The sequence below is a fragment of the Lethenteron reissneri genome, chromosome 43 (assembly GCF_015708825.2).
Source record: "Lethenteron reissneri isolate LAM-NWPU_2019-01 chromosome 43, ASM1570882v1, whole genome shotgun sequence".
NCBI lineage: Eukaryota > Metazoa > Chordata > Hyperoartia > Petromyzontiformes > Petromyzontidae > Lethenteron > Lethenteron reissneri.
Window position 1 is genome coordinate 1512797 of NC_083821.1, and position 12816 is coordinate 1525612.

At 52.4% G+C, this 12816-nt stretch overlaps 1 protein-coding gene across 1 annotated transcript; it reads right to left on the bottom strand.

Annotated features, from left to right (window-relative positions):
• Window positions 1-4414: 4414 nt before the first annotated feature.
• Window positions 4415-9266, bottom strand: LOC133353245 (phosphatase and actin regulator 1-like). The gene is made up of 5 exons (XM_061569331.1): window positions 8285-9266; window positions 7208-7269; window positions 6157-6282; window positions 5808-5884; window positions 4415-5687 (listed from the first exon to the last, which is right to left on the bottom strand). Exons 1-5 carry the CDS (start codon window positions 8370-8372, stop codon window positions 5672-5674), a joined length of 369 nt encoding a protein of 122 aa, XP_061425315.1. The 5' UTR covers window positions 8373-9266; the 3' UTR covers window positions 4415-5671.
• Window positions 9267-12816: the final 3550 nt, after the last annotated feature.

A 12816-nucleotide genomic window follows, 5' to 3' on the forward strand; every position in this document is an offset into this window, starting at 1 on the left:
AGATGAGTTGTGGGTGGTAGAGTGGGAGATGAGTTGTGGGTGGTAGAGTGGGAGATGAGTTGTGGGTGGTAGAGTGGGAGATGAGTTGTGGGTGGTAGAGTGGGAGATGAGTTGTGGGTGGTAGAGTGGGAGATGAGTTGTGGGTGGTAGAGTGGGAGATGAGCTGTGGGTGGGAGAGTGGGAGATGAGTTGTGGGTGGGAGAGTGGGAGATGAGTTGTGGGTGGGAGAGTGGGAGATGAGTTGTGGGTGGTAGAGTGGGAGATGAGCTGTGGGTGGGAGAGTGGGAGATGAGTTGTGGGTGGTAGAGTGGGAGATGAGTTGTGGGTGGTAGAGTGGGAGATGAGCTGTGGGTGGGAGAGTGGGAGATGAGTTGTGGGTGGTAGAGTGGGAGATGAGTTGTGTGGGTGGTAGAGTGGGAGATGAACTGTGGGTGGTAGAGTGGGAGATGAGTTGTGGGTGGAAGAGTGGGAGATGAGTTGTGGGTGGTAGAGTGGGAGATGAGTTGTGTGGGTGGTAGAGTGGGAGATGAGTTGTGGGTGGTAGAGTGGGAGATGAGTTGTGGGTGGTAGAGTGGGAGATGAGTTGTGGGTGGTAGAGTGGGAGGTGAGTTGTGGGTGGTAGAGTGGGAGATGAGTTGTGGGTGGTAGAGTGGGAGATGAGTTGTGTGGGTGGTAGAGCGGGAGATGAGTTGTGGGTGGTAGAGTGGGAGATGAGTTGTGGGTGGTAGAGTGGGAGATGAGTTGTGGGTGGGAGAGTGGGAGATGAGTTGTGTGGGTGGGAGAGTGGGAGCTGAGTTGTGGGTGGGAGAGTGGAAGATGAGTTGTGGGTGGGAGAGTGGGAGATGAGTTGTGTGGGTGGGAGAGTGGGAGATGAGTTGTGGGTGGTAGAGTGGGAGATGAGTTGTGGGTGGGAGAGTGGGAGATGAGTTGTGTGGGTGGGAGAGTGGGAGATGAGTTGTGGGTGGTAGAGTGGGAGATGAACTGTGGGTGGTAGAGTGGGAGATGAGTTGTGGGTGGTAGAGTGGGAGATGAGTTGTGTGGGTGGTAGAGTGGGAGATGAGTTGTGGGTGGTAGAGTGGGAGATGAGTTGTGGGTGGTAGAGTGGGAGATGAACTGTGGGTGGTAGAGTGGGAGATGAGTTGTGGGTGGTAGAGTGGGAGATGAGTTGTGTGGGTGGGAGAGTGGGAGATGAGTTGTGGGTGGTAGAGTGGGAGATGAGTTGTGGGTGGTAGAGTGGGAGATGAGTTGTGGGTGGTAAAGTGGGAGATGAGTTGTGTGGGTGGGAGAGTGGGAGATGAGTTGTGGGTGGTAGAGTGGGAGATGAGTTGTGGGTGGTAGAGTGGGAGATGAGTTGTGGGTGGTAGAGTGGGAGATGAGTTGTGTGGGTGGGAGAGTGGGAGATGAGTTGTGGGTGGTAGAGTGGGAGATGAACTGTGGGTGGTAGAGTGGGAGATGAACTGTGGGTGGTAGAGTGGGAGATGAGTTGTGTGGGTGGTAGAGTGGGAGATGAGTTGTGGGTGGTAGAGTGGGAGATGAGTTGTGGGTGGTAGAGTGGGAGATGAGTTGTGGGTGGGAGAGTGGGAGATGAGTTGTGGGTGGTAGAGTGGGAGATGAGTTGTGGGTGGTAGAGTGGGAGATGAGTTGTGTGGGTGGGAGAGTGGGAGATGAGTTGTGGGTGGTAGAGTGGGAGATGAACTGTGGGTGGTAGAGTGGGAGATGAACTGTGGGTGGTAGAGTGGGAGATGAGTTGTGTGGGTGGTAGAGTGGGAGATGAGTTGTGTGGGTGGTAGAATGGGAGATGAGTTGTGGGTGGTAGAGTGGGAGATGAGTTGTGGGTGGGAGAGTGGAAGATGAGTTGTGCGTGGTAGAGTGGGAGATGAGTTGTGGGTGGGAGAGTGGAAGATGAGTTGTGGGTGGTAGAGTGGGAGATGAGTTGTGGGTGGGAGAGTGGAAGATGAGTTGTGCGTGGTAGAGTGGGAGATGAGTTGTGGGTGGGAGAGTGGGAGATGAGTTGTGTGGGTTGTAGAGTGGGAGATGAGTTGTGGGTGGGAGAGTGGAAGATGAGTTGTGGGTGGTAGAGTGGGAGATGAGTTGTGGGTGGGAGAGTGGGAGATGAGTTGTGTGGGTGGTAGAGTGGGAGATGAGTTGTGGGTGGTAGAGTGGGAGATGAGTTGTGTGGGTGGTAGAGTGGGAGGTGAGTTGTGGGTGGGAGAGTGGGAGATGAGTTGTGGGTGGTAGAGTGGGAGATGAGTTGTGTGGGTGGTAGAGTGGGAGGTGAGTTGTGGGTGGGAGAGTGGGAGATGAGGTGTGCGTGGTAGAGTGGGAGATGGGGGGTGTGTGTGTGTGGGAGATGAGCTGTGTGTGTGGTCGATCCGGAATAGTGGGTGGTGCTGGCAATGGACGATCTTGTCGGGCACCTGCTGGCGTTGCATTCTCGCGTCATGAGTAGCCGCGGTGAATGTTGCTTTCCATGCGGCACAACGAGATGACGCCACACGGCGCAAGGCCTCTTGGCTACGTACGGTGCGAAAGAAGTTCAACGCACGTACTCCACGAACAGCACAGTGGCTGGGAAGGCGAACGCTTTCATCGCCGGTTTTATGGTTCGCAGTTTGTGTGAGCAACTCTTTGATCAGATCAATGTGGCCAGTGTTTTTTTTTTCTCGGACAAATCGACTGATGGCAACGGGACTTTGCACTAAAAATTCTTATCCCTATTGGGTGATGTTTACGCACGCACGGCAGAAGGAGAGGCGGACAGCTCTGAAAAGCTTGAACATCAATTTAACAGCATGCATCACCACTGCTGCGGTAAGCCCCCCCCCCCCCCCCCCCGTGGTATGCGTCCGTGGTGTTCACTTGTGAGGTGAGTGTAGGTGGCACGAGACATATAAGACACAGAGACGGTTGAGCCGAGAAGAGACGTCAATGTGTATAAGCCATCGGGCACACACGTGCCACGTTTTAGAAATCCTCACAAAGGCACTTGAGTCAATGACAAGTGTCTACAGCGGGAGTTACAATGCTGAACATTGGGTTTAAAGTTTTCTCTAAAAATGTAAAAAAAAACACTCCTTTCAGATACAATATATCAAACTTGGTTGTTAAACTTTACGTCGAACGCTGACTTAATGCGATAAACTGATTGCCTTTTATTCTGAATGCTACTCCTACCGACGATTGTGATCACAATTCATGATATTAAATTGCAATGATAAAATTGCAGTTATACACCGTGATACAAAACATTCCTCTACTGCTCAGGACAACCTTGTGTCGCGTGATGCACAGCATCGCTCTCGTCCGTAAGATGCGAATACCAATCCAGTTGTCAACTCTTTTCAAAATCACGGTCTCGGTACAAAAGCTAGCGGCGGACAGGCATGGGCATCAGAGAGGGCGCGTCTCATTAAATACGTCGTCATCATAATAGCACCGCGACGCGTCACTGTGTGCTGCTAGGCACGGTGTCCGACGTTTCGCTGCACGTGCTGAGACCTTCTTCAGGGACTGAATAGCAGCTCCCAGCACGTTTTGCTCCGCGTGGTGCGAAACGTCAGACACCGTGCCGAGCAGCGCGCGGTAGAACCCGACAACGCATCGGATAGGCGTACAACACGACCGATAAAACCTACGCATTTAGTAAAAGCATCAGCGTCGTAATAATACTTATAATTATGATCTGCTCAGGACTCGTAAAAATAAACATCCATTATTGTAACTTTACAAAGTCAAGCGTAAGAAAGCACGCACGCACGCGGATCTATTTAAAACATTGAATTGCTGAAAGACGACGACAACAAACAGCAACGCGTAAATCTGCGGTTACTCGTTCATTTGGCATCTTCACCTCGAGTAGAAAGGCAATGAACAGTCGACGCGTCGAGCCAAAGGTGCTGCGGGTAGGCACGGCGCCCTCACGGGGAATCCCAGCGTGCTGTCTTGCGGCAATTCTGAATACTCCTTTTGTGCTCCGTTTGGCATTTTAACCGGATACAAAACACACACACACAACTTTGCTCCAGTTTTGGTCTCTGATCATCCTCCTACGACAATCGCGCAATGAAGTTACAAACAAACCGCCCGACACTAACTAAAGGACCCGCAGAGCTCCCCTCCCCGCCTCCTCTGCCCGTGACCGCCTCTCGTCACGCAGCCGTCTCCAGCCTCGTCCGTCTACCACCCACAGACGAGACGAGTCGTCGTGGCCAAAGGCGTTGATGCCACCCAGAGCCGCCCCGTGGGGTACGGCGAATCGCGGCGATCGTCCTGGGCCCCGCGCTTTTGGGGGGTTCCGCACTTCGTCATCCCGCCGTCAGATGGTTCTACTCCCGGTTTAGTTTGAAGGCGTGGGGGGAGGGGGGGTACATGCGAGGTGAATTGCCCCGGGCCCCGTACCCCCCCCCCCCCGCCCCCCCCCCATCTATGTACGTCTCTCTCTCTATGTATCTCTGTGATATCTGTCTCTACTTATATGTCTGTCTATATGTCTCTGGTTCTGTGTTTTATCTCTCTCTCAAATTTAGCATTCTCAGGAAGAACGTAATCAACCAGGTAGGGTGTTGACTGTTATGTTATCCGAGTATTACATTACATTTCTGAGTATACTAGATTTGTGTTTCTATTTCATTTATACCTGATGACGATTGCTTGTGTTGCAATCGAAACGTCGTATGCTAGTATTTAATTGATTATTTTCTCTTTATACGTCAATTTACCGAAAGAACCAAAGAGTGACGACCCTGATGTCACCACACCTCTGCCACCCTCGGCCCGATTCCCGCAGCTGCTGCGCGGGAGACACGCAGTGCCGCGACCTCCAAGACCTGCCCTGACCGTCTCCCACCATCTACCCCGAGGTCTTCTCTCCTCCCCTTGGTCACCAGACTCGTGGAGACCGCTCCAATGCTGGGTCTTGGTCACCGGCCCTCAACCCCAAATCTGCACCCTCGTGTCCCACTGCAACGTCGTCTCAGTACCCACTCCACCCCTCACTTCCTCCCATCCAAAATAATAATAAAAAAATCGCTTTTCAAACAATCTCGATGCTTACATTCCCCCATTTGTACGGCCTCATTCATACGCTATGTAAACCCACATTGTAGTGTCTCTCAATCGGCAATAACGTGCCATTCGCCGAGTGAGCTCAGATCTGTTCTGCTCACCAAAGTGGCGTTGCTATCGAGTGCACGAGCAGTGCAGCTGCTGGCACCGGGGCCTTCGTGCCACGGAGGGGCCCAGGCCACTGATCCACCAGCTGCTGCCACCTTCACAATGACCATTCAGATCATTCCCAGAACCGCGGGGCTCGCAGATTAAGAGCCATTTCCAACGGGCGGCCTTCGAGTCAAAGGTGCTGGTGACTATCGGTTAGTGCCAGAATAAAGGGGCCACTGCAAAGCCATCAGCGTGCCAAAGCGTCTCCTTATAAACCTCACAGCAGCCTCGAAATCCCAGCACGCATCGCTGTGCCGCAGAGTGCACCGCACTTGGGCAGACGCCAGATCCTCCGACACTTGAGTGGCAAGGCACCGATTCGACGCCTGTCCTCCGGTCGACCGGCTCTCCTTAGTCGCCGGGTCTCGGTTGAAACCCCGTCAAGCCGTCGTCATCCTCACGGGATCATCACGACACCCAAAGTCACCAAACATCGCTTGGGGGCGAGTGCCAGCTACAGCCGGTGGAACCTGCGACGCACGGAAGGAAGGGGACGCACGTGAGTGAAGGATAGGCGGCGTGCTTTACACGTGTACGTTGCGGAGCCACTGCCGGCGAGGTCCCGTCGCTTTGTTCCACCTCTCGCTCACCTGGTGAGGTGGCGGCTGTGGTGGTGAACTTCCATTTCGCAGCTCTTGTAGGTGTTGAGCTCTCGACGGATGGCAGCCTACACGCGCATCGACGCGAGCACAAGCAATGAGCGGCGGTGGTCGTGGTGGCAGTGACGATGATGGTGGTGGTGGCAGTTTTTGGTGGCAGTGATAGCGACAGTTTCGGTGGTGGCGGTGACGGCGGTGGTGATGTTGGCAGTGGTAGCAGCTCCTGTGGAGTTGGTGGCAGTTTCTGTGGTGGTGGTGGTGGTGGCGATTGATTGTGACGATGATGTGGGCGGTGTTGGTCGTGGCGGTGTCTGCGGTGGCGAGTATTGGCGGTCCGCACCTTGTCGGAGGCCGTGAGCCGCGTCCAGGGCTTGTCGGAGCGCCGGTCGTAGTCCTGCACCTCGGTGACCTGCACGGCCTCGCTGAAGCGCAGCGTCCTCTCCCCGTGCAGCGAGCGCGCCGTGGCCTGCGGGGCACACGCGCCGCGTCAGGCCCTGCCGCTGCAGGCCCACTTGGGGGCTGGAAGCATGAATTGTTTTACGTGAATCGTAATTTAATCGCGTGAAAAAAAAATCATAAACACTTATGTTTTACTGATAGTAAGTGTGCTGTGGCCGAAAAAGTTCCAGGGATTCGAATCCACATCGTTTGCACGTGAAACTATGCTTCCCCGTGTCCCGTCAGCTGCAACTCCTCCATACAGTGTCCTCTCATCTACAGCTCCTCCACACAGCTACACTCAGCCTCCCCGTGTCCCCTCAGCTACAGCTCCTCCACACAGCTACACTCAGCCTCCCCGTGTCCCCTGGGCTACAGCTCCTCCACACAGCTACACTCAGCCTCCCCGTGTCCCATGGGCTACAGCTCCTCCACACAGCTACAATCAGCCTCCCCGTGTCCCCTGGGCTACAGCTCCTCCACACAGCTACACTCAGCCTCCCCGTGTCCCCTCGGCTACAGCTCCTCCACACAGCTACACTCAGCCTCCCCGTGTCCCCTCAGCTACAGCTCCTCCACACAGCTACACTCAGCCTCCCCGTGTCCCCTCAGCTACAGCTCCTCCACACAGCTACACTCAGCCTCCCCGTGTCCCCTGGGCTACAGCTCCTCCACACAGCTACACACAACCTCCCCGTGTCCCCTCAGCTACAGCTCCTCCACACAGCTACACTCAGCCTCCCCGTGTCCCCTGGGCTACAGCTCCTCCACACAGCTACACTCAGCCTCCCCGTGTCCCCTCAGCTACAGCTCCTCCACACAGCTACACTCAGCCTCCCCGTGTCCCCTGGGCTACAGCTCCTCCACACAGAAGACCCCCCCCCCATGCAACACTTTGTTGGGTGGGGGTCGTTGAGAAGATGCGTGGCTGAGGATGGGTGCTCTCCACCCACCTTCTTTGTTGCCGGCCAAGCCATCTCGGGCTTCGTCTCAACTTCACATTTCTCGATCGTCTCTGGAACAGAAGACGACCGGGCCCACGTCGTTACCACCCCGCGGGTTTCACAGCGACACTGAAACATTCGCCACGTGTTACTTACTGGACGTCTGTGTCAAAGAGCTTCGTCGCTCATCGGATTCCTCCAGTGTAAATGCATATTCTGATTTTGATCAATGAAATCTACACAGAGCCTGATTTGAGTCCGCTCTGTCGAGTTGGACGACCCGGAAAATATATCCGCACCCGGCACACCACATCCAGTATACACCTCGCTGTGGCTATTAGTCGCACGCCGGCTCTGCCAGCGACACAGCAATTTCTCAGTAAAGAAGATCCAATATAAGTGATGTTTTAGATTAAAGTTGTGATGCCGCTCACGAATTTCCCCTCTAGAAACCCAGTCAAATTGATCAGAGGATTGCCCAAAGCTCGCGATGATGAAATTGAAATGTTCATGACGATTTCCCGTCGGCCTACATACCGCCAATAAACATTTCCGAGGGTAAAAAAACGCGTGTGGTAAAAGCGTTCCAAGAATCCATGCGGAAGCATGGTTTTTCTTCCTGGTTTAAAATCCAACTCGCCGTTGTTGTTGTTAATGATGATCTGTGTGTGTGTGTTCCTGTGAGGCAGCGAGATATACTCGGTGTTTTGATTTTGGAACTTTTATAGTTTTGTAGACCATGCCAACATTCAGATAGCGTTCGTATTCAGTAAATGTTATTAAAATCGTTACTGTAGGCTAACGGAATGCAGTAAATACTCTGACAAAAATATAGCCAGCCAGCCAAACATAAAACGAGTTCGACAGCAAAATCATTATATATTCAGGCTGACAACCAAACAGTTAGACAGCCAGACAGACAGACTCCCAAACCAGACACTCGGAGACATAGGCAAGCAGGCAGACAGCCACTCAGCTAGACAGAAAGTGCCACAGCCAGCCAGACAGACAACCAGTGAGACGGAGGGACAACCGGCCAGGCGGCCAGCAATCCAGACTGCCCGCAAGTGAGAAGGAGAGACTCACGGGCGAGGGAGACATTGCTGATCTCGGGGTGAACAGGGCTCGATCCGCGGCGACGTCCAAACAGCACGAAGAAACGCGGCTGCACCATGGCTGGGAGTCGAACCCCTTTAACGTCCAGGCACCGAGGAACCCGGCACGGCAGCGGCACCAGTCGCCAGGTGAAGCAGCCGCATCCGACGCCCTAACGCGCAGTTCCCTCCACGCCACAAGCAGGTGCAGCAGGAGCTACGCGGCTGTTGCTGCTGCTGCTACTGCAGGAGTGCAGAGGCAAGCGCTCCGTGTTTACTGTGGCCGCTTGGAGTCGTGACTGCCGCTCCGCTCCATGATATTCTAAAATTGTCTTGCGATGTTGACACAAATAAAAACAAATATGGGAGGGGGGGGTTAAACACAAAAAATGTTCTCGCGGTAGAAATTGATGCGTGGAGGAGTCGGGTTTCTCCAATGTCAATATAACCTCGCGCTCGCGTTTCGTTTCGTGTTGGGAAAGCTGCTGCCAATCAACGGCACCAAAATGTTAATAATCCGAGCACTTGCTGCAGATATTGCAGATGTTGTTGTTTTTTCTCCCACAGTCCACGCCGTCGGCTCAGTTTTCCGACTCATCTGGCTCCCAGATGAGACTCCCCCTGCAAGCCTCGAGTCTGGCACGCAGATTATACCGCCCCCTGCTTAAACGCACATATTTTCGAACCGCAAACAATGAAATCAAACAATTTGGGAATTCCGCCGAAGCCTTGGATGTTTTTCTCTCTCTTAAAGATGCGCAAATTTTGCGAGTGGCAGGTCGTGATCTGCAAGTGGTACGCGAGCAGAACGTCTCCCGTTCCAGCCGTGACGTCTTCACAGTCGTAGCAGGCTACTTTGCAGCAGCAGCAGCAGTGCACTTGGCCAAAGCACTGCGGTCGAAAATCCCACGTTTTCGGCTGAATAAAAATAAATGCATACGAGCGAAGGACAACAACAACAGCAACAGCAGAAAAAGCAAAACAACAACACCAACGCTGATAACAGCCAGAGGCGGGCTAAGATCGCGGCGCTAATGAACGCGCGCACGGCAATTAAGAGCGGAGTCGAGGTTGTCACGAGTCTGCGAGTCACGACTGGCCAGTAAGAGCCGTAATGGAGGAAGGGTTGTATGGAGAGGGGAGGGGTGGTGGGGGGTGGTGGTGGGGGGGTATTATATATTTACTCGTGTTAACACCTTCCCGGCGCTGCTGAGCTGGTGACCCGAACGCGAACGCTGTGGGACACCGACCCAGTGGCGCTTACAGGAGGCAGAGGGCGCAGCACCTGCAATTTCTCGCTCACGCCGCTGCTGGCGGAAGGCGCCTCCACTAGAGGGCGCACGAGAGAGCCCCTCGAGTGGGAAGTTATTTTGGCGGCCCGCGCCTTCACGCTGGCCAGAGGCCTCGCAAGAAGAGTGCGTCACCCAACGCTTCATCTCACCGCACGCGACCTGCCCCACACAGGCTGGCGTACTGTGGTCAACCCATTTACATTGAGAGGTGGACGGTGGTGGGGGCGGTGGGGGTGGAGGAGGGGGAGATTTAAGAAAATCCCACTGGTGTTTAACTGCCAAGCCGGGAAATAGAATTGAAACAGCGGTACAAGTCCAGAGCGCGGACCATTACCCCATGGCAGCATTGCCTCCAGGTGAGTAACAATGCAAATTGTTTACCTGTCCATGGAAAGTCTCATTGAGTCTCAAGACTCTAATCTTGATTTGAAGCTTTCGTGACTGCAGGAATCCATACTCTTTGGTTCTTTCGGTAAAGTCACGTAGGTAGAAAAATAGCAATAATAAAGTGAATACAAATAAAATAATACAAATAAAATTAAAATAAAAACCACGACGTTTCGATCGCAACACAAGCTGTCGTCACTTTATTATTATGTTTCTATCTACGTGACTTTACCGAAAGAACCAAAGAATACGTGTGAACATATCACACAGCAGCCATGCTCAACCGTGACAGGTACAACATCGCCCGCCTGCAGGAAGAACTATCTTCATAGTGAGGCCTTCCCAGGTACGTGTACAGCTCTCTGTCAATCCACAACTGGATGAGCCTCCCCCCCACCCACCGTGTCAATCATGGGAGTTAATTGCCCATACTTCACCACGCTGGTCAGTGCAGGTGAGGTTGGTGAAGGAGGGTGAACAGGTTAGGGGTGGCTCATACATAATGTTTTGCCACTGATGTTAGCCACAGCCAGGAATCTATCTCAGGTAACAACAGTGTCCCAACGCTCTCCGCCTTTGAGTTAAATAATCGCGATTAGCCAGGATCAATCCACTGCTGGATTAAAACCAATCCAAGATGACTCCATCCACCACAGCCCCCGCGATGCACGAGTCTGCACATTGTAACATGTGACGCGGAATATGAGGATCGTTTTTTTTTTTTAAAAGAGACTTTTGTAGGCAATGCCCCATTATCAATTACAAAAAACGAGCTCCTGCCATTTACAGCCGCACGTTGTTATGCAGTCAAGTATTCCCAGTGGCATTTGGACGCACGAGGTTACACACCAGGCATGGTTTCGATATTGAATCTCATCAGCACGATGTGGCCCCTTAACCCACTGTCAATTAAGGTCCGGCGATGTCGGGGCAGCTAAAGATGCCCCCATGATGAATGGGTCCACAGCCAAACATCCCGATAGAGGGGCGCTCCTGAACGAGAGTCTTGAGACTCGGTCAGGAAAAATGACCTCGCTCCAGCAGGCACACGTCATGTGCTGCAGGGTTCAGCACATTGCATAGAGATGCATTTGTGCTATCTTAGTCATTTACATTAAACACTTCATAATACACATTATTATTTCTAGATTTGAAGCTTTCGTGACTGCAAGGATTCATATTCTTAGGTTTTTTCGGTAAAGTCACGTAGGTAAAAAAATTAAATTTAAATTAATAAAAGTAAAATAAAAATAAAATAATAAATCACGACGTTTCGGAGGCAACACAAGCTTCCGTCTTCAGGTGGAACCGTCACAGCACGATAGCTGTATCATGTTTTTTAAATTTTATTTTTATTAATTTTTATTAAATTTTTTTACCTACGTGACTTTACCGAAAAAACCTAAGAATACACATTATTCTTATTATTTCATTCTGAATAAAGTCAACAACAGCGGTGGTCCAAACGCGCTCTCCACAGCCTGGAACTCCCCTCCCCCAGCATCCCGTGCTGTGGGCTCCCTGCCACTGTTCGAGTCCAGACTCAAGACCTTTCAACTTCTCCCCTCAACCATGGCTGGCTGCCTCTCTCCATCCCTGTCTCTCTCTGTGTGAAATCCTGTTGCTCAGAGTTTCCGTGCCTCGTCTTGAGATGCGGCCGCTATGCCACTCCACAGTTTGTTGTCGCACTGCAAGCCTCGCTTCAATCACATTCGGCACACAGTCCACACGCTGTTAAGCCTTCAAGATCAGCTGAAATTATAATTTGACCATTTTGTGTGTTGCGTACAAGTAAATTCAGGGTTCATAATTTGCATTGTAAGTTAAAAAAAAGTTACGCACTCTAATTACGGTAATAATTTCTTTACCTAGGAAAACTCACGTTCCGCTTCGGGAGGGTTCTGCATTGAAACGTTTGGCCACCACCAGTTACATTGTGTATGTGTTCAGCTATGAGAGGAAACTGGAGACGCCGGAGGAAAGCCACGCAGAACAGGGGAAGATCACACAACCTCCACTTAGAAAGGCGCCCGGTTTGGGAATGTAACCCGAGTGCTTCTTGCTATGAGGAATGAGTGTCACCACGACGCAACCCCTGGCGGAATAAAAAACAAAAGATGCCGGTGATGGAGGTGAACACCCGAAGGAGCTAGGAGAAGAGGAAGGCCAAAATCTACCCGGACATCAAACACCGGACGGGATGGAAGACGTCTCAGCTGAGAGACGGAGTGACGGACAGAGCGGAGGAGAGGCGCTGCAAAGGGCCGCGAGGATGAATATACATTCAGTTTCATTTATTTCAGTTTCATTTATTAGGTATAGCCCTGTGAGCCATTCGGCTCTTGAATCGGGTGCAACCGCAACAAAAACAAAAACACAAACAAGAAAACATCTTAAAGTGACTATGCGCAAACAGAAAAACCCAGGAAAAAACAGCAAAATCTTCCTGAAAAAGCACCGTACACCAACGCTGTGTGCAAAAATCCCAGTGAGATGCAAGTCAAACAACATCGGCGAAGGGACGAGAAGGCCTCTCCGCTTGCCTCGCCATCGAATGTCCATCGCTTGGACGGGCGGGCGTCCAGGCCGGGAAGGGGTTAAGCGGTTTGGGATCCTGAGCAGCGGCAGCGCCCGGCACGACTCACGGGACCGCGGGGAGGGGCAGCGAGACGGTGGGAGCCCCGCTGATGGCATCGCTGACAGCAGCATACTGATAGACACACACAGCAGCATACTGATAGACAGACAGCAGCATACTGATAGACACAGTCAGCAGCATACTGATAGTCACACACAGCAGCATACTGATAGTCACACACAGCAGCATACTGATAGACACACACAG